At 37.1% G+C, this 19,459-nt stretch overlaps 3 protein-coding genes, 1 long non-coding RNA gene and 1 pseudogene across 4 annotated transcripts; 2 read left to right on the top strand and 3 right to left on the bottom strand.

Annotated features, from left to right (window-relative positions):
- Positions 1-181: 181 nt before the first annotated feature.
- LOC132160429 (deoxynucleotidyltransferase terminal-interacting protein 1-like) lies at positions 182-4,346 on the top strand. Its single transcript, XM_059570114.1, has 13 exons — positions 182-521; positions 1,055-1,125; positions 1,258-1,354; positions 1,439-1,537; positions 1,629-1,694; positions 1,875-1,931; positions 2,280-2,335; positions 2,423-2,468; positions 2,555-2,613; positions 2,713-2,773; positions 2,850-2,921; positions 3,788-3,843; positions 3,922-4,346. Exons 1-13 carry the CDS (start codon positions 444-446, stop codon positions 4,037-4,039), a joined length of 936 nt encoding a protein of 311 aa, XP_059426097.1. The 5' UTR covers positions 182-443; the 3' UTR covers positions 4,040-4,346.
- Positions 4,347-5,022: 676 nt separating this feature from the next.
- Positions 5,023-5,708, bottom strand: LOC132160730 (uncharacterized). Its single transcript, XR_009438067.1, has 2 exons — positions 5,576-5,708; positions 5,023-5,061 (listed from the first exon to the last, which is right to left on the bottom strand). It is a non-coding gene; the product is annotated as an uncharacterized LOC132160730 (long non-coding RNA).
- On the top strand, positions 5,585-8,477 carry ube2c (ubiquitin-conjugating enzyme E2C). Its single transcript, XM_059570398.1, has 6 exons — positions 5,585-5,695; positions 7,323-7,350; positions 7,428-7,514; positions 7,621-7,825; positions 8,127-8,186; positions 8,312-8,477. The coding sequence occupies exons 1-6, from the start codon at positions 5,595-5,597 to the stop codon at positions 8,347-8,349; spliced, it is 519 nt and encodes a 172-aa protein (XP_059426381.1). The 5' UTR covers positions 5,585-5,594; the 3' UTR covers positions 8,350-8,477.
- Positions 8,478-8,652: 175 nt separating this feature from the next.
- On the bottom strand, positions 8,653-9,815 carry LOC132160731 (regulator of G-protein signaling 9-binding protein-like; annotated as a pseudogene).
- Positions 9,816-11,419: 1,604 nt separating this feature from the next.
- Positions 11,420-18,700, bottom strand: LOC132160732 (E3 ubiquitin-protein ligase RNF182-like). The gene is made up of 2 exons (XM_059570399.1): positions 18,442-18,700; positions 11,420-13,608 (listed from the first exon to the last, which is right to left on the bottom strand). Exon 2 carries the CDS (start codon positions 12,919-12,921, stop codon positions 12,178-12,180), a length of 744 nt encoding a protein of 247 aa, XP_059426382.1. The 5' UTR covers positions 12,922-13,608; positions 18,442-18,700; the 3' UTR covers positions 11,420-12,177.
- Positions 18,701-19,459: the final 759 nt, after the last annotated feature.

The following is a 19,459-nucleotide window of genomic DNA, read 5'->3' on the forward strand; positions in this document are numbered from 1 at the left end:
ATATTCCCAATATTTATCTGGACATATATTTCTTCTCAAAGAAGCGTCTTCCGTGCCACAACAAAGATGGCCGCTCGCTCTGTGTAAGCGACTCTGGCGCGTGACCACGCCCATGGTGCGGATGCGCATGCCCGCCACCAATCTTAGACTTTTATTTTGAAATTCGAGCCAGAAAGTTGTTTACGTCACTGCATTAGCTTGAGGAAACGATTGAGAAATCATCGAGCTGTCGAACATTGACACTGTTTTTTTTCTGATTACTTCATTGTTTTGAAACGCGTGCCGTTAAACCGGTTATTCTCAAAAGTTTCTGAATTAGCTCGCCAGCTATCTGACTGCACTGAGTTGCTGACAGGTGGCAGCGGTGAAGTGATCAGCATCTAGAGACCCCTGGAGCCTTTCTAGCGATCCTCATTGATCCGCTCAGAGTATATTGATTGTGAATGATGGGGGCCCAGAGGAGCGAGGGACGCAGAGACTGGCTCCAGCAGGACTTCACCGAGCAGCGGATCCAGACAGTGGTGAGTCAAACTCGTGTCATCATCTTCAACATCTTCATCTTCAGTCGCTGTATGCACCATAACGGAGCATGAAACTTTTATAGGTCATATTTCAACCAAAGACATAGAAAAGAAAAAAAAGTTGTGCACAGAGGAAATCAATCCTGTTTTTAGTACTACAATTATCCATTTTTGCATTGTGAAATCATCTTTTTTTTTAATTAAACACTTTTTTTATTACAGTAATGTTTTGTGTAATTATTTAACTTTTATTTCTTTTTAAGAACTATATATATATATATATATATATATATATATATATATACTTGTATACACATATATATACATACACACATTACACACACACACACATATACATATTTAAAATAGTCAGACCATCTGATTACATGCATAAACTTGAAAGTGTAAATTATTTATTAATAGGTCTTTCATTATATTATTAATCGTGCAAGAGGCCTGTCTTGATTGGATCTTGATTGCTGCATTCTGTTTTATGGCCATTTACCTTTTCTTACATTTTTTCCGCATGGCAGAATCCCTGGAACATCATGCTCAAACACCGACAGGTCCATCGCAGAGGACGGCGCTCACAGATGGCGGTTAGGTAAGTCCTCTAATGAGGATTTTTCATCAAAACTTTGTCCCATCGCAGGATAATGCGCTCATTTGTAGGTTATTTGTGGTTGTTTCAAGACATCAGTGTGTTTGATTGAGCATGTTATTGTGTGTACTGTAGTTATACAGACCCTGTCATTTCCATGGACCTCCTGCGGACCGTTCTGCAGCCCAGCTTCAATGAAGACATCCGTGCTGTGTTCAGAAAATATATGAAGGTGACTGATCGATCACATTATTATTTTGGGACTGGTTGCGTGTGTTTAAATTGCTGTGATCATGTTTTTTTTTCTTCTTGGCAGTTTTTTGAGAAGGCGGCCAGCAATGTGAAAGAGAATGTAGGAGGAGACGTCCAGCCCAACCAGCTCATCAGAGACGCCTGCAGAAACTGCCTGGAACATGTACAACATCATTTATGCACATTTTTACAAATATAAATGCTAAAATTAGTGGTAAATCAAATTATAAGTTGATGTTCTGTTTCTGTTTTAGGCAAAGCAGCTCTTTCCTGATACAGAGAAAATGTCCCTGAAACCTAGTGCTGACCCAACAGTGAAGGTAAATGTGATGCATTTCCTCCAGAATTTAATTTAATATCTTAATTAGTCTGTAAAAACCTGCACACATAGCTGAAAAACTATAAATGTAACTGGAATTGTAAAATTTTTCAGGTCTGAATTTTTTTTTTTTTTATTTATTTATTTTATTTTTTATTTCTTATCGATTTTCATTTCACAGCGTGCACGGCAGCCAGACGACACCTCAGGCCAGAGAGACAGTCCCATCCCTAAAAAGGTAAAAAAGAAAAGAGAAAAAAAAGGCATATTTGGAAATATTTTAATATATATATATATTTTTTTTATGTATACTGTAAAATGTAATATATTCTTGTGATCGAAGCTGAATTTTCAGCATCATTACTCCAGTCTTCACTGTCACATGATCCTTCAGAAATCATTCTAATATGTTTTAAAAAAAATTGAAAACAGTTGTGCTGCTTCAAATTTTAGTGGAAAGTACAGCATTTAGATTTTTTTTATATAATGCATTCATGCTGAATAATTTATTTTAAAAAACCTTTCTGTCCCCATACTATTAACAGCTATAAATATCTAATGTTTGTTTATTAATGTTAATTTTCAGAGGAAAGGTCGTCCTCCAGGTACTGCTGTTGACAGACCAGCCTCATACAACACTGGGTAAGTGTTTTACCCCGTGTTTTCTTTATCTGATACCTCCACACATCAAAGATGTATGTTTTTGACATTTTTAAACATCCTCCGCAGAGCAAAACTCAAAATATCTGAGCCAATAAAGCGAGAAGGACCTAAGGTATGTGCATTTGGATTAAAATAGCATAAGGACTGATATTGAAATGTTTATGTGATATCAATGTGAGTGTGTTGATGTCTGTATAGTGGGACCCATCCAGACTGACAGAGAGCAGCACATTCGTTCTGGGATCCAGGGCAAATAAGTAAGTGTATAAAGTTTTGCTCAAATTATGTTATATTAAATATTTCACAGTAGCTAATGTTTGGATGTATACGTTCATCATGTACTGATATAATGTCAGGGCTTTGGGGATGGGCGGGACAAGAGGAAGAATCTACATCAAACATGCAGAGCTCTTCAAGGTACTTTTAGTCTTTTTCTGAGCATATATTAAGCTTTTTCTGTGTTCATGTGGAGGTAATATCTATTGTGTCTCAGTATGCCGCTGATGCCCATGACAAACACTGGCTTTCAGAAAGACAGCACATGAGAGCCACCGGAGGAAAGATGGTGAGGGCATGCTGTTTTAAAACATGGACAGTTCAAAATGAAAGTTTCCTGAAAAAAAAAAAGGTTTAACCTCATGCCATCCAAGATTTTATTTTTTCTTCACCTGAACATATTTGGAGAAATGTAGCATTGCATCACTTGCTCACCAATGGATGCTCTGTAGTGAATGGGTGCCATCAGAATAAGAGTCCAAACAGCTGTTAAAAACATCCCAAGTAATGCATACCTCTCCAGTCCATCAGTTAACATCTTGAGTAGAAAAAAGCTGTGTGTTTGTAAGAAACAAATACGTCATTGAAACAATTTTAACTCCGACCTTTTTCCCTATCCATAATATTGCTTCCTCCAGTAAAAATCCACCTGGTCTTAATCAGGAGAGAAATATGCACAGATCAAACAACAATTACAATAAAAACAGTGGATCGTGGATGTGAGAGGACAACAGGACTTTTGCACTGGAGGAAGCATTGTAGATTATGGCCAGAAGAGAGGGTTTAGAGTTAAAACATCTTAGTGATGGATTTGTTTCCAACAAACAAGCTCCTTTTGGCTTCACAAGATGTTAATGCAAGGACTAGAGTGGTGTGGATTACTTGTGATGTTTTTATCAGCTTTTTGGATTCTGATGGCACCCATTCACTGCAGAGCATCCGTTGCTGAGCAAGTGATGCAATGCTACATTTCTCCAAATCTGTTCCGGTGAAGAAACAAACTCATCTATATCTTATATGGCCTGAGGGTGAGTGAATGTTCTGCAAGTTTTCATTTTTTGGGTATATTACTCCATTAATAAATGAATAAATAACCAAGAAATGAAGTATTAAATTAAAATTGGTCATCATCATATTTAAACTCTCTCTTCTCAGGCCTATCTTCTAATAGAAGAGGACATTCTTGATCTTGCCAGAAGTGAAGACTACAAGTAAATAAACATTTTCTTACTAAATAAAACATGAATTTTACAAGTAACATGCATCATGAAATGTTCTTGGAATCTTAGGGACTGTCCTGAATTGAAGCTGGATGAATTGAAACCATTTCTAGTGCCAATATGGATGGTGGAGAAGATGCAGAAGGCAATGGAAGCACAGAAAACAGAAAATAATCTTGTCATTTAGTGCCACGCAAGTCGTTGGACCACGGACACTCTTGAGTGTTACCAGTTTATCATAACTGTAACTTTGTTTTTTATTTGGTTTGTGCGATGTTCATAGAAGACCCAGGCATTATGAGCAAGTTGCCCAGAAATTGTTGCGTTGGGGGTTTACTTGGAAAATCAAAATTCAACATTTCATTTCACATGCTATTTTCTAAACTGGTCTAGATCTGATTTTTTTTCTGTCAACAAATGTGTGCTTTTTTTCATGACTTTGTATTTAAAAGACTTGAATATTTAATGAGGCACATATAGAGCCTTAATGGATTTTTTTTAAATACTGTGGTTAATGGACATTTTGTATGTTTGTGTTTGTGTGTTTCTCATGATTTATGTCCCATTTTTATGAAATGTCATATCTTCTTTAAAATGGAGATTATTTAGTTAACTAATTAATTGTTCTGGAAAAACAAAAGCAAAGAAGCTACTTCTCTGACAGCAGAACTATACAATGAGCCGGGATGTTTTTACCTTATAGTATATTTTCTAATTTATATATGCTTGGGTTTTTTTTTTTATTAAATGAAAAAAGTTTAATTGACTGATTTTATAGCTTATTAAAAAATGGGGGGAGGTTGGTATTTAAATTATTTTTTTAATGAATTTCATACCTGTTACACTCACCTACTGTATTTTATAATTGAAAATGTTTAACATTTTATTAATATATGCAAGTATATTTACCAAATAAACAGTTCTTTACTAAATGGTGTTTTTAAATGAAAACTAGTTCATTTGATGCATTGAATGACTCAAACTAGTCAACGGTTATAGCCACACCCTTCTGGTCGTATTACCCAATCAAATCAAAGTGTCTAATGCCTACCATCAGTGCTGATTGGTTTCTAAGCATTCGCCTTGTTCGTAATCTGTGCTTCTGATTGGTTGAACTGATGGTAAGGCGGAGATTAAGTTTAAACAGTGGGGCGGGATGTGATTTAAAAATTTCGTCGATCGATCGGTTAGTTTTGTCGACTGCACTCACTGAACACAGCCGGTAATAATACGAATCGTTTAAACAATACTGCTTTTAATGTTTATATCAAGATGATTTGTGTAGTTTGTTTGTTTATATAAACGAAGTGTTAGCGAATTCGTTAACTAGAAACCTTAACTTGAGAGTGTGTATGTGTTGTAGTTGATTATATTTCAGGTAACGTTAGAATAGATCTGCTTTTCAATCGTTAGTTTTGAATGACGGTTACATCGGTTTGTTTAGCCTATCACTGGCTGCTGGATTTCGACAAACGTAGGCATGTAGAAGTATACCTCAAATTCTAAAGTAAGCCATTTCAGTTCTGTTCTTAAAAACAATTCGTTTAAGCCTCTAGTTTTACATCAACTAGATTCAGTTTCCACCCGTCGGTTAGTTAAATCAGATTGGAGTGAAGCTCACTAACGCAAGGTATACCACGTAAACGAGTTTTTGGTGTTGTAAACCTCTTTGACTGGTTAGATGTGCAAGTTTTAACAAAGTATTTTTTTTCCTCCTGTCAACCCTTCGCAGATCTTACGCCATGGCCTCTCAGAATATGGACCCCGCAGCAGCCTCGTCCACAGCAGCACTGAAGGGCAGCGAAACCAACGTCAGCGTGTCGAAAGGATCCGTCACTAAAAGGTTTGATTGCTGCTGATATTCCCTTCAAATTAGTGATTGGTCGTTCGCGAATGAGCCGGCTCTTGTAGGTGAACGACGGGAGCTGGCTCGCATATCTGAAGAGCCGACTCTTAACAAAACAAATAGCCTATAGAAATTAAATCATTATGTAATGAAATAATGGATGCATTTTATTTTATTTAAAATAATCGACTAATTCAAAGAACCAAAAAAATGATATTTCGACTGTCTGATCAGCCTCACATTCTGTTCCTGTCAATCATACACGGTGTCAACCAATTATACGGCATGAGGGAGGGGCCGAGCCATCACACACACGCGCACACACACACACACACCACACACACAGTGTCTAACTCAGAGGAGAGGAAAAACACAACAGCTTTTGAAAACAAAACAAAAGCAGGAAAATGAGTCGGAAGCACAGCCGCATTTGGAATCATTTTAATGATCATCAGCCCCTCGAAAGTAAGGCAGCTTGCATTTCTGAATTCAAATCTCTCATAAAATAAAAATATGATCAGCATTTTGTGTGTGTGTTCATGCTGGTTATACAAAACATAACTAGTGAGTTAGTTCATGCTGACTATATAACATGCCAAAAAGAGGGACCAGTTTAATCCTTTCAGTTATTTATTTTTCTTTAATATGGGTTCTATTATGATGTTCAGATTCAGATTGTATTTGTTTTGTAGTGTTGTTGTTGTTGTTTTCTATACATTCAAAAGTTGTAATTTAAATGCAAATGTTTAGTAGTATTCTTTTTTTCATAAATCAATGCACTTTTAAAGAAATTGGGAGTATGATTTCATTTACTAATTTAATTAGAATTGTTTTCACACCTATCATAGACAAAACATTATTGTTTTTTAAAGAGCCGTTTGTGAGCCAAAAGAGCCGGCTCTTTTCAGTGAGCTGAGTCAAACGAGCCGGCTCACGAAAAAGAGCCGAAATGCCCATCACTACTTCAAATGTACTGAACGCTTCTATGTGTTACACACTGGCCGTTCTCGGAAATGCATCTATGATTCCTTTCGGGATTTATTTCCTAACTTGAAGTAAATTATAAAGGAAGCAAATAATTATGCTTCTGTAACCACTACAGTTTATTCTTTTAGTTTCGGTTGAGAAAAGTGTATTAATTCAAACAGTATTTGTATTGAAATACTGTGTATTGCACTGGAATTAAACCGTGTCAATGAAGAGTTCTGCTCATCTGTCAGAACTGTTTATTGAACTTGTAATAAAGGCAGAATCACAAGAAAGTTAATACTGAGTAACACATGATTCTGATAAAATTGTAGTCCCCCAATTATACTGTTAAGTTAAATTGTTCCAAAAGTATTCAGTGCATCAAACTTGACAAGTAGTCAAACAATACACGGATTCTCTTTCTATGTTAAAGAAATAACTCTGCGGTTTAAAATCCTTTAAATGTGTTGTGATTTCCAACAGGAACGTTTACATTATTGGTGTTCAGAAGTAGTATAGTTTGAATGGAAATCCATTAGGGCTTTTTGTACGCTATTGAAATGACAAAGACTGGCATTTAAAATCTTATAATTTTAGTGCTTTTTTTTTTTATAATTACTCCTGTTAATTGTCAATGTTTCCTCTTCCTGCGTAGGCTACAGCAAGAGCTGATGACGCTAATGGTGAGTACCTTTTGTACAGCTGGTATTTGGTTTGGCCTTTGTAACTGTAGTTTAACTCGGTGCTTTGTTAAATGCAGATGTCAGGAGACAAGGGCATTTCAGCATTTCCAGAGTCTGACAATCTCTTCAAATGGATTGGCACAATAGATGGAGCTCAAGGAACGGTAAGAACAACAGTTTTCTTCCCCGCGAAATGGTTTTCTTGCATGCAACATACTAATCTAGATAGGATTTATTCCTTAAACCATCTATTTATTTGTCCCTGCTCAGGTTTATGAAGGTTTGAGGTACAAACTTTCCCTGGAGTTTCCTAGCGGGTACCCCTACAATGCCCCTCGGGTGAAATTCGTCACCACTTGTTTCCACCCAAATGTTGATGAGAATGGCTTCATCTGCCTAGACATTTTAAAGGACAAGTGGTCTGCACTATATGATGTCCGCTCCATTCTATTGTCCATTCAGAGTTTATTAGGAGGTAGGTTATGCTTTTGATAGGAGTAGTGCAGAGCAAAACTCAGAGACTTGTATTCCACACTTTTGATTTATGAGTTGGAATCTGGCCACAACCTTCAGGATGTTTAATTGAAATTAAACCATAACATGAAACAAACTTTGGACATTATGATTATGCCTTGATAAATAGAATAGTTATTCAGATTAATTCATGTAAGGTCAAATACTTTCCCCTGTAATATAAAGCAGCAGGTTTGTTCTGATTTAAGTAATTCACTAGCTTTCTTGTCTGGATCATTGTACTCATGAATGTTTGCTTTTAGAACCCAACAATGATAGTCCAATGAACTCTGCAGCTGCTGAACTATGGGATGACCAGGAAGGTAACCGATCATGCCAGAGTCAAGCAGTTGTTTAAAACTGCAGTATTTTTTGAGAATTGTTTCTAGTTCAGCGTTTTGGTAAATTATGCGTCTAATGCTTTTTTTTAAAATCCTTTTTGTTGCAGCATTCAAAGCCCATTTGCACGCAACCTACAAGAACTGACCATGAACATTAACATCTGCCTCTTGTTTTATCTGTGTCTGTTTTCTTGTTCGTAATGTACATTTCCTGTATTGGGTTTCTGTGTATATTTTTCCATGTTGTCCTAAATAAAATGCTGATTGAATTGAGTTTGTGTCGCTAAATATTGGAGTAAAGGGAGGGAAAATAAGACCAGAAAGAAATATATATATATATATATATATATACATAATTTTTTTTTTTTCACTTTTGAAATGGTATATGAACAATCAATCTCTGCACACCCGATGACAATTGATGGATGCGTAGGAGACAAAAGACCAAAAAGATCAAAACCATAGGATAAAGAAAACTAATCTTGCACAGTGTTCGGGATTTGTTTTCTTTCTCTTTTTGATATATAGAATATAAAAGCTTTGTAGTGCACAACTGATCAGCCAAGAAAATAGTTTGAAAAATGTGTTTTAAGGTTTTCAGAGTATTATGGTCAACAATTGTAACCAATGTTATTGGACAGAAAAGTTATTGTAGAGTGTCTCAATTTCAAAACTTGTCTTTAACCTAGTTTCAGAACCTAGCTAAGCAGACATAGTAGACGGCCTACTTTGCAGTTGCGGTGATTTCAACAACCTAATGTATTATTTTGAGACACCACCTCCACTTCCATGATGTCTTCCAAGCTTTCATCCTCTTCTTGCCTACCTTCTTGGGTCGAAATGCCTTCTACCCAGGCTTTTTGTGTGGGTTCAATAGACCACAGTGGAATGTTAACTCTTTGAAACATTTCTTTAAGCTGAACATCAATCTCCATTATGTGCTTCTTCAGGTCTGGGCTTGCAGTCTCCTCTACTGATAACCATGGTGTTTGCACTATGGCTGTCCGAACTGCCATTTCCGAAGTTCCATCCTCATAACCTGCGTTGATGAGGGCTTGTCGATCTTTGCACTGGATCAGAGGAAATAACTCTCGCAAGACTTTGACCTTCTGTAGGTCCCGCTGGAAGTTTTACAAACTGGACAAGAAGATCAACCAAAGTCGTTCAGCCTGTTCTTTGTCCTCTTGTCCTTGCTCATTTTCTGTCAGCAGACTTAGCAGCCTCCGGTGAAGCCCTGAAATATGAGTCGATCAAGTCAACTCTCAACAGTTTGAATGTGGCGTAATTGAATATGGCCAGCCACTAGTTTTTTGCAGTGCAGAAAAATACTAAAAGGGCAATGTAAAATTTCTGCACCACTAGCGTTGGCAAACTGTTTCTTGCTTGTCTTCTGTTTGTTCTTGTCCAGTCTTACCTGAGCATATGAGCTGCTGTCCTGGTTTCTTCCAGCTCCTCTCTAAGGAAGCTCCTATCCATGTTGCTCCCCAAGGAGTTGGCCATTTGCTGGAAGCAGGCTGTCACTTTGCTCAGGGTGGCCTGTGCCCGCTCGCATTCATTCACCTGCCTCTTTCTGGTTTGGATTTGCACCACCGACTGCCGCTAGTGATTCATTAACACTGGTGAACGACCTAAACTTTGCACAATATTTAAGAGTTATTGTTGGTCTCAATATCAGAATTGGTCTGGCCTATTCTGAACTAAAATATTTGAAATTATATATGGCGTAGATTTGGTCTTAACTAGATGATGGGAAAATGTTTAATCTTGTAGTTTTTTTTCTCGATCTAATCCCAATTAAATTAATAAACCATAACCATTTATTTTGTTTAAACACAAGTTAATTGCCACCTAAGAACGGTTGTACCACTTTGAAGCACATTTTGCCTTATATCTAATATAATTTTAATGTGATAATGTTAAATTTAGAGGCTACACCCATTTGTATGCCTACAATTTTCTAAAAGAAAAAAAGTCACTTACTGGTAACTGAGTCTCAAAGAAATCCGTCTGATTTCATAGCCTTTAGAAACTTGCGAGTTGTTTTGACAGGCCTGTTTTTAAGTGATACATCCGTTGGAGACACTTCTGCCAACCTCCTTGTATTTGAATGCTCAGCTATGTTCTTTTTTCCAAAGCTTTTATAGAGGCCGGTCTTATGGGACACTTGTTAAAATTAGGCCCAAACCTTGCAGTCCATGCTCCCAGAATACCTTGCGCTGGAGATCATTATGTCAAAGTTCTTTTTTTCTCAGAAACACATGCAGTGTTCGGAGGACAATGTTTTCGATCAAGAGATCCATGCATAAGGAATTTCTATGTGCGGTTGTCTGTATATATGTTTGCTTGTGGGAGTGTGTGTGTTTAATAATGTGTGTGCTGTGCAAAGTAGGTTTATGTGAAGTTAATTGTCCACAGGGAGAGTGGTACGGTATTGTGGAGGAACAGACGGAGATCTTTTATTGACTCCCTTGTGGTTATTTGGGCTTGTTTGAAAGCTGTGCGTCGCTTGATGCATCATGTATGCACCCATGGGTCAAATCTCCTGAGCAACACCAGTAATATTAGCTCATTCAGTTAACATAACAGCAAAGCTGTAATAGGCACTAACATAATTCAGTCATTATTATAATCAACTTCACACACTTAAAATTGTGATGTTGGAGAGTATTCCTTTTTATATTAAGATTAATTAATTAATTACTAAATTCATTACATTTTAGGATGCCAATTGTAAAGAATCCAATGTATCCTTTTGTTGTCCTTTTTCAGAACTATCCACCTTTTTCCTTACAAGGAAAATTTTCCAAATAATTTTAAATCATAAGTCTGTGCTACAAATAATTCTTATCCATTATTTTGACTGAATGGACTGTAATATATATATATATATATGTGTATGAATAATTCCCTGGAATGCACTAAGAATCTTTAATTTTGCTTCCCAATCCTCATGTCTCTTTCCAGGTTTGTTTTCACACATATGCTGTTAAGTGTAATTGTTAAGAAATATAGACACATTTTACTATAATGATATTTAACACATCTGTAACATTGCTGCGGATAGGAGGATCTTAAGGAGTTATTCATGGAATGTTAAATGTATTTTGCTTTTACACTTACATTTTTTATTTAATACATTTCATTTTTAAACTTTTAATGATCAATGGTTGAAGGCTGGGTAAAATAATGTCACCTCATTGTCCAGTTTTTTAAAATTCTTTTTGCGTTCATAGAGCAAACGTTTTGCTGATTGTTTTGTGTAAATGGAAGTTACTCCCATTATTTGCGCAAAACATCATGGGACGTAGGACAAAGGTGGATACTCAAACAGTGATCAAGTATGGTAAGTGTACTTCACAGTATAATCTGGAGTTCTATTAGATATGGAAGAATCTTTATTGAATATCTAATGGGTGGCTTTACAGTATTTGTTCATTCTCATAGCAATGACAAACACAAATTCACTTATTTTACATATACATTACAGCTTGGCCATTGACATGCCTTACAAAGGCAACTAGGAACTTCAATGAGAACATTGAGACAATGATTGAAATTATACCACAGATATGCAGAAGATGACACAAAACAAACAAACAAATTCATCTAGTATTGTTGAACACATCCTGTGGTTTCCATATTACAGTGTGGAAGGACTTCATTGTCTGTTGCGTGTTATTTATATCACAGTTGTTGAAGACCCATTGGGTGAGCTAGACATTATACAAAACCACAGCGATCTGATGCAGTCCAAAATCAATACATCCAGCTTTAACTGCTAAAGTCAAGTACAGTTGACCCTGCATACAATGTGATGTGAGTTACAAGGAGTTCACTGGTAGATGCTGGTATAATCTGGTGTGACGGAAAAAATGCGGTGTCTGGTATTAGTAGATATGCATCAGTGATTTGGCTTTTGTTCTTTTACAGGTTTTGCTAGTTCAAAGATCAGCCCAAGGACTGACGTAGGTTGTTATGTGGCGATAGCCTCCATGATCTCATGGCACAGACATTGGCAGAAGCCATAGAACACGCAAAGGACCAAGGTGGAGGGCACCAGGCTGACCAAGATCACTCCCATCGTGAGCTGCTGGATCATCAGCAAGTAGATCCCCAGTGGGAGTGAGCTAAAGTAGACCAAGCAGAGGAAACCCATTAGAAAGCGAGGAACCGAATGAGACGTCCAAGCCCGACACTTCTGCATGGGCAGGTGGCAAGGCAAGGAGTCCAAACTGGCCGTCCTATACAAGCGCACCATGTTCAACATGCTCATAGAGTCAGAGGACTGTGACTCTCCAGGGATTTCCATGATTGTGATGACCAGGCAGTCGGACGAGCTGTGGGCCTGCTCGCTTCCACTTAGGCTATTGGGTGTCAAAAGGACCTCACCACTGGGTGTGGTGCCGCTCTTACGAGCCCGGTCCTGGTAAGTCAGAATAGCCAAAATGTTGCTGTCATCTTGAAGCAACCAGATCTCCTCGTCAGGGACGTGAGTCTCATGGCGACAGAAGGGGCAGCTGATGATGCTCGGTGATGAGTCCAGCTCCACCATCTTCTTTAGACATTTGGCACAGACCCGGTGCAAGCAGCTCAACACCTTGGGCTTGCGGGCTCGTGTGTCAAAACGATTGTAGCAGATCTTGCACTCCAGTTCCTCCACCGTATAAATCACCGGTGCCTGGGAGCTCTCAGTGTCTGAGTCCGACTTCTGGCTCATCCTGAGAGATGAAGCTTGGCCACAGCTGAGAGGAGTGAAATAGTCAGGAAGCAGGTGCAAATGTTCAAATTAAGCAAATTTTAGTATGCTATAGGAGCAGCACCTGAGCCCTTGTTTTTCTGCCTTGTGTTTTTCACCAAAAAGGATTGTTTAAATTCATCATTTCAAGAGCTTGCTGCATATACTGCTGATTAGAAGTCCACAAAAGCAAATGTAAGTTTTGAAGGAAAGCTTATTAACATTATACATATGTCGATGATGAGACAACCTGATGTATATATGACAAGCAGATTATACTAAAACACAATTGAGAAATTCATTGCATGCTAAATGACGATCTCCATTCACTGTCCGCACTCAATTAAAGAACTTATTTGGGTTTTTTCAGCATGGTTTAGAGAAAGACAAAACCAAAGAAGCAATAAAGTTAGTTGACATCAGAGAGGTCTAAAAATATTCCATAGCAAGCATCTGCCAGTTCCTTTGAAATCAGTCTGGACACAGAGTGTGTTTTTGCCTTGTTTTCCATAGCTGATTCTAGAATGAGGAGGAAGAATTCTTTAATTCAGATAAAGTCAGCAGAATCATCCTGAATACTGCCAGATATTTTCTTCCAGTAATGGCTACACTTGATTATGATCTTCAACTCTGAATGCTCACATTGTCCCTCCAAGCACTTTTTTCATTCTGCAAAAAAATGAGAGAAGACACAGACGTGTTATTTAGATAAGAATATAATTGTTTGCAAAATGCGAAATGTTAACACATTTTTCAGTAGATCTGAAGAATGCAAAAGGGAATAGCTTGATTTCTGTTCTTACCTTGTGTGAGTAAAACCGTTCTAGTGTCATTGAGCCAGCAGCGCTAAAAACCCTTTGCATTCATCAAGCCCTTCCTATCAGGTGTATAGATGTCAACAGAGGGGTGGGCGTGTGTGAAGAAAGCATGCATATAGTTGTTCCTCCCAATATTAAGGCTAGTGGATAATTGTTGGCAAACATTACAGAGAGGCAAACAAGTGATGCAAGTGTATGTTAACATGCAAATTTTAATTTCCCACTACGAACCTTACAAAGTTTTTCCTCCTCTCTCTTTCCATGTCTCAATGCACAGGTTGTTCGAATTTGAAGCCAGTCTATAAATAGCATGCGTGCAGTGCTAGAAGATACAGCCCCCCCACCAACCTTGATGACTGTGATAAGGACTGTCACGCACTCACACACACCCGTGTCCAACAGTCAAGGATGCAGTTATGCACTGAAATGATGACTTTGACATTGTATGGCAGCTTGTCTCTAAGGGTTCCTCAGCTCGGTCATGTAAATGGCAGCAGAGTCTGTTGAATAAAAGCCAGTTGGTCAAACCTGACATCCAAGATGAAGCAAAAGGAGTGAAGGTTAAAAGAACGCAACCGTCATACAGAATTTATTTGCCATTAAAACGGCAGCGAGTCAATACATGCTTAGGGCACATCTACATTTAGCTGAGTAATCAGTACAGTTGCAGTGGAATATATTAAATGCATTATACTTGGCTGCAGACATGGTTGCAGTTTTCAGTGGCTTGTAAATAAAGGTCTATTTTTAAATGCAATTTGTGTGTTGCTGAAATTCATGGGCTGGATCTGAATTTATCATCATGTTGGCTATAGAACATTGTCAAGAAAACTGAAGAGGTGTAGTCTAGAAATGCAAACATATGCAAGTGCCTAAATTAGTTAATACTTCGATTTATGGGCCATGTCTTATGCACCATATTTTACGAAACCTGTCAGAAACATGAAGAAAAAGTAATTCGTTTTAAAATAATTTTTAGGACCATTTTCTTTATTTTTATATGTGAGGGGAAGACCTTAAAGCAATTAATTACATTACATTACATTAAATAAAACAACCATTAAGAATAATGGGAATTAAAACTAAAAGAAATTTAAAAATTCTCATTAACTCATTTAAGTCATGAGAAATATGGAGGAAAAAAATGCTTAATTTTCATGAAAATCTCAATGCAAAAAATTATTGTTTGTCTTAAATTAAGTTCAATTGTCTTTATACAACATTTTTATTTTATCTTTTTTTTTTTTTAGGTAAAGTGAACGTTTATTGAGATACTCTCGAAAACTCTCAATACTGAGCTCTGTAATGAAAAATCAATTTCTATTTACTTAGCTCATTGTCCGTTCAGGATATCTAAAGTGTCCTGTTTCTAAAATAACTGAATTTGAAAAGTGAAGTGTCAGTTGGTGTTTGTCATCTTCTTGCTCGGGTGACCTGTAGTGCCAGTAACCACAGGAGATAATTGCGTCTGTGTGTAGGCTATGTGTTTGTGTGAGAAGCGGAAATAAAGATGCAAGGGGCGTTCACAGGAAAACACCATCTGTGTCCTGGTCCTGTGGGTTACATAAATAATACCAGTTCACCTGCCTGCTCCAATGTTTACGTCAGCCTTTTGAGGAGCATGCAGGCCTTCTGAAATGCTTCTTATTTTCACTGTTAGTTTGAACACATAAACCTTTATTTTTAGCTCATTACATTAAATACACTCTAAGATTTATAATAACTCCATGTTAAGTTTAAATGGGTTAAAAAAAAGAAATACTTATAATGATTCTCTGAATTTAGACCCTAGATGCATATGTTAATCATCACTGTTCAGTCTTTTATGTCAATCTGGTGGTTACAGGCTAACAACTTATGTTTACAAACCAACAGATGACTGATTTCAGTTAGATATGCCGATAATGCCTGTTTTAAAAACAAATAATCAGAAATAACTAGGCCTATCTGTTTCCTTTAAGATGCATTCAAATAAAAGTGCAATAACCTTTAGATAACGGACCACCCTCATGCCCCCCAGAGTTCTCCAGGGATGTTCCTTGCATTGTTATGATGTGGTGTGTGTTCAAGTGATTTTAGTTGGAATAAAGCAGATGTTTCTTTTTTTTTTCAGTTCCTAGACGGGATGTTTTTTTTGCACTAGTGCCACAAAATGCAGATTAGATGTGTAATTAATGCTTGAGAATTACAGGAGTGTATCAGGACTGAAACTAAATTCTGCAAGAAGGTACAGAAGGCTCTGTAATGTGAGGTATTTCCAAGAATAACTCATATTCAGTTAGTTAGAAATTGGCTTTTATCCATCAGGAACCCTTCTGAAATGCCACCCGGCTTTTGACAGGGAGGTGGAAGCTAAAGGTCAAGTTCATCCTCAAGAGCATCTCTTCATATATCACTAGTAACAATTCTTACTATTTGTTGTTAGTTGCTATTGTTTCAGTAAATAGCTATAAATTGCTGGTAACTACTGGCAAGATTCTAGAAAAGCTACATTACCTACAACAATAATGGCAGTAGTTATCTGGCCGTGTGGCCTGGTGATGTCAGCCAAAATGTTATTTAATATTACTGACAACAAAGCATTTTTTATAATGTGAACTTTAAAATAAGATCTGGGATGTGTATTAAGAAAGTAGTATTGGCAACTAGTTTAACATCTTGAAAGGAATGTGTTGTATTATCAGTAAACGATGCACCTATTGATTTCTGTGCAAAACTAATGAGACCGAATGCACCACACGTAAATAAATCTCCTGTCATTTCAATTTGACCAGTAATTTAATTTCTGCCAGAACTGACAGTAACTCATCGCACCCAGCGAAGCCATCCGGACATCAGCACTAAATGTACCTTTGTCTTGACAACTGAACGGAAGGATATCAGGCTCTCCAGCAAAACAAGGAAAGTAATGAAGATAAACTGCTAGAGAAGCATTACAGATACATTTTCAGACCAGCTCAATGGGTTAAAAAAGCTTTTAAAAACAATAACACAGTTGCTGTTAATCTACAATCTACAAATCTATCTATTTTATTATAGATACAAATAACTAGTGAGGTCTCTTTTAAAACCAGTTTCATTTTGGAGCAGAGCCTTATTTTCTGTCACTTCTGGCCATGCAGTAAAAAAAGGGGAAAAAAAGTGCTTGTTTTTTTGTAGTTGTTGTTTCTGATTTAGTGTGACAGCTCAGTGAGGATTTCACATGCAAGTTAGCCATTCTATTCATTGAAGCACAGGTATGAAGCAGACCATCCTCACAGGATGAAAACCAGTGGCCTAGTTTACAGTGACCCTGTCTGATTCCTGGAAGAAGGGGTTACAGCTATTTGTGGACCCAGATTTGGAAGAGAGAATTTCTGTAATGTCACTAAAAGTCCTAAATTATCAACCCATCCTCAAGTGACTGCTGGGTTTTGGCAAGACATGCCATTTTGCAATCAGGAACATTGCCAAGGCTGAACACTGTCGCCATAAATAAGTATAATTGGGGTTGAGGTGCAAAGCACTTCTTAGAGTCTGTCCATCTTTAGAAGACTCTTGCATGTTTTTTCATGAGAGCTACAATTGGATCCTTTTGTGCAACTATAATGCTTTTAAACATACATTAATCGTTTTAATAATATGATTGTGTCTTGCATCTAGCACCGACTCTTTAAAGTGACAGACTATTAATGATGGCATTCAAGAGGCTTTTTAGTGAGGTAATTACAATTCATCCTCCACATAAGACTTTATATAACATGCTAAGACTCTCACTCTTAGTTCTCTCAAGGACTGTATTCACAGTTCATTAGTGAGGAGTCTGATACTGTTAGATATATTGTACTCAATACAATAACTCTTCAAATCATTCAAGCAGCTCTTGACGACTGATTTGTGCATCTACTGTAATAAAAGAGATAGGCTTATATTTATTTTATTCATTAACCATTTTTAAGGTGCAGACTCATTCACAGAAAAAGTTTGACTAATATTCACATCCATCAGTTGAGAGTTAAGAGAGATGCAATGGTTTTGTCATGGAGCCAGTTGGCAAACGATAAATGACAGGAAGAACTATGCAAATTAATTAGCCTACCTTTAATTAGCTGTTTATAAAACCATTTTAGATACTGTTCATATTAGGCTACTAATCAAACTAATACAACTTCAACAACAGTCTCACAGCAACAGCAATCACTATGCGTCATTTAGCAACAAAAATATTCACTAGCTGTTATTTTTTATGTCGATCGCTAATTAGATCCAACAGGTATTATTTTTTTTTATGAATTATTTTTTTATTAAAGAATGTTGTTAAGAAAATGTTGTGATATTATAAAACGATTCTAGTTTTTGCATTAAACAAACACAAGTTGTGGCCAATAACTATATCTGTCGCGGCGAGCATTATGATTGACGATTTTACGTCGCGTCGTCGCTTTTCTAGCTCATAAGCCGTTTTAGTATTTAAATGACAGTTTGGATAAATATGATTAATTATTAAAAATAATTTGCATCACATGTTTGCCTTTAGAAAAGTCGCGGATATATATCCATCGAATGCGTTACGGCGAATTGTTGTTTATATATTGAAAATGCGTATAAACATTTGAAGTAAATTAATAATTTATTTTTAAGACTTAGAGGTTTATAACACAAGCTGTAAACGTCTATAATCCGCAGTTATCGCAATGACACTCACCCTCAGGTCTTGATTTCCAGCCCCTTCCATCTAATATCATAACAGTCGACTATAAGCGCCACATTTTCCGTTTCTCGTCGCTTTGTGGTGAGTCACAGTCAATCTCGAGGTCCCATCTGTCCGAGCACAACTGCTACATCCCCCTCATTGCGGTAATGCTCCAGCATAAGAAGCTGCACGGATTTCTCCTCAGTGGTTGCTGTGGCAACAGGAGCCAGCGCGAGCTCCGAACTAACGCGTTTGACTTCTCTTACCGGACGCACGTGAGCACCGAAGACGGTGATGATAGACAGGCTCCTTTCACGTTGACTCGGTTGTTTTTCAGGCACGCAAGAATAATTTTGACATTGATTTCCTCCACAGAAACACATAAACACATATAGCGCATATTAAATCTACCGTGCATATTAATTGATGAAGCTTGTTTTTTTTTCTTTTTCGTTTTATACAAGGTCATAACGCATAACAGTGTATTTTAAAAAATAAATGTGTTTTTTAATATTGTCTAGAATGCTTTTTTGTCAGTGGTGTTAGTTACACTGTAAACCCCTGACAGTAACACTGTGAAATAACATGATTAAATCAGTTAACATGGCGGATGACACAGCAAAAACAACTACATTAGATTTGATTTAACTTTATTGTCACTGCACATGTAAGGTAAAAGGCAACGAAATGCATAAGCGTCCAACCAGAAGTGCAATAAGCATATACAGTGTCTATAATATGTTACAAATGCACAATAAATATACAGATAAGGCTATGGACATAATTTACAGATTTTTAAATACTATCAGCATGATAGGTGTACGTGTACTATTAACAAGCTTATATTGGTAGGCTTACAGCACTGACTGACAACGACCCTCGAAGCATGCAGCTGTGAGATAAAAAGGAGAAAGATGGTGGCATGTAAGTGATGCAAGAAAATAATACTGGAAAAAAGTCATATTGTTAAGACCCGTACATGCTGTGGGTGCAAGGGGGTGCAACCTCAAATAAAACAGTAAATAAATTA

This window comes from Carassius carassius, chromosome 17 (assembly GCF_963082965.1).
Source record: "Carassius carassius chromosome 17, fCarCar2.1, whole genome shotgun sequence".
In the NCBI taxonomy this organism is placed as follows: Eukaryota; Metazoa; Chordata; class Actinopteri; order Cypriniformes; family Cyprinidae; genus Carassius; species Carassius carassius.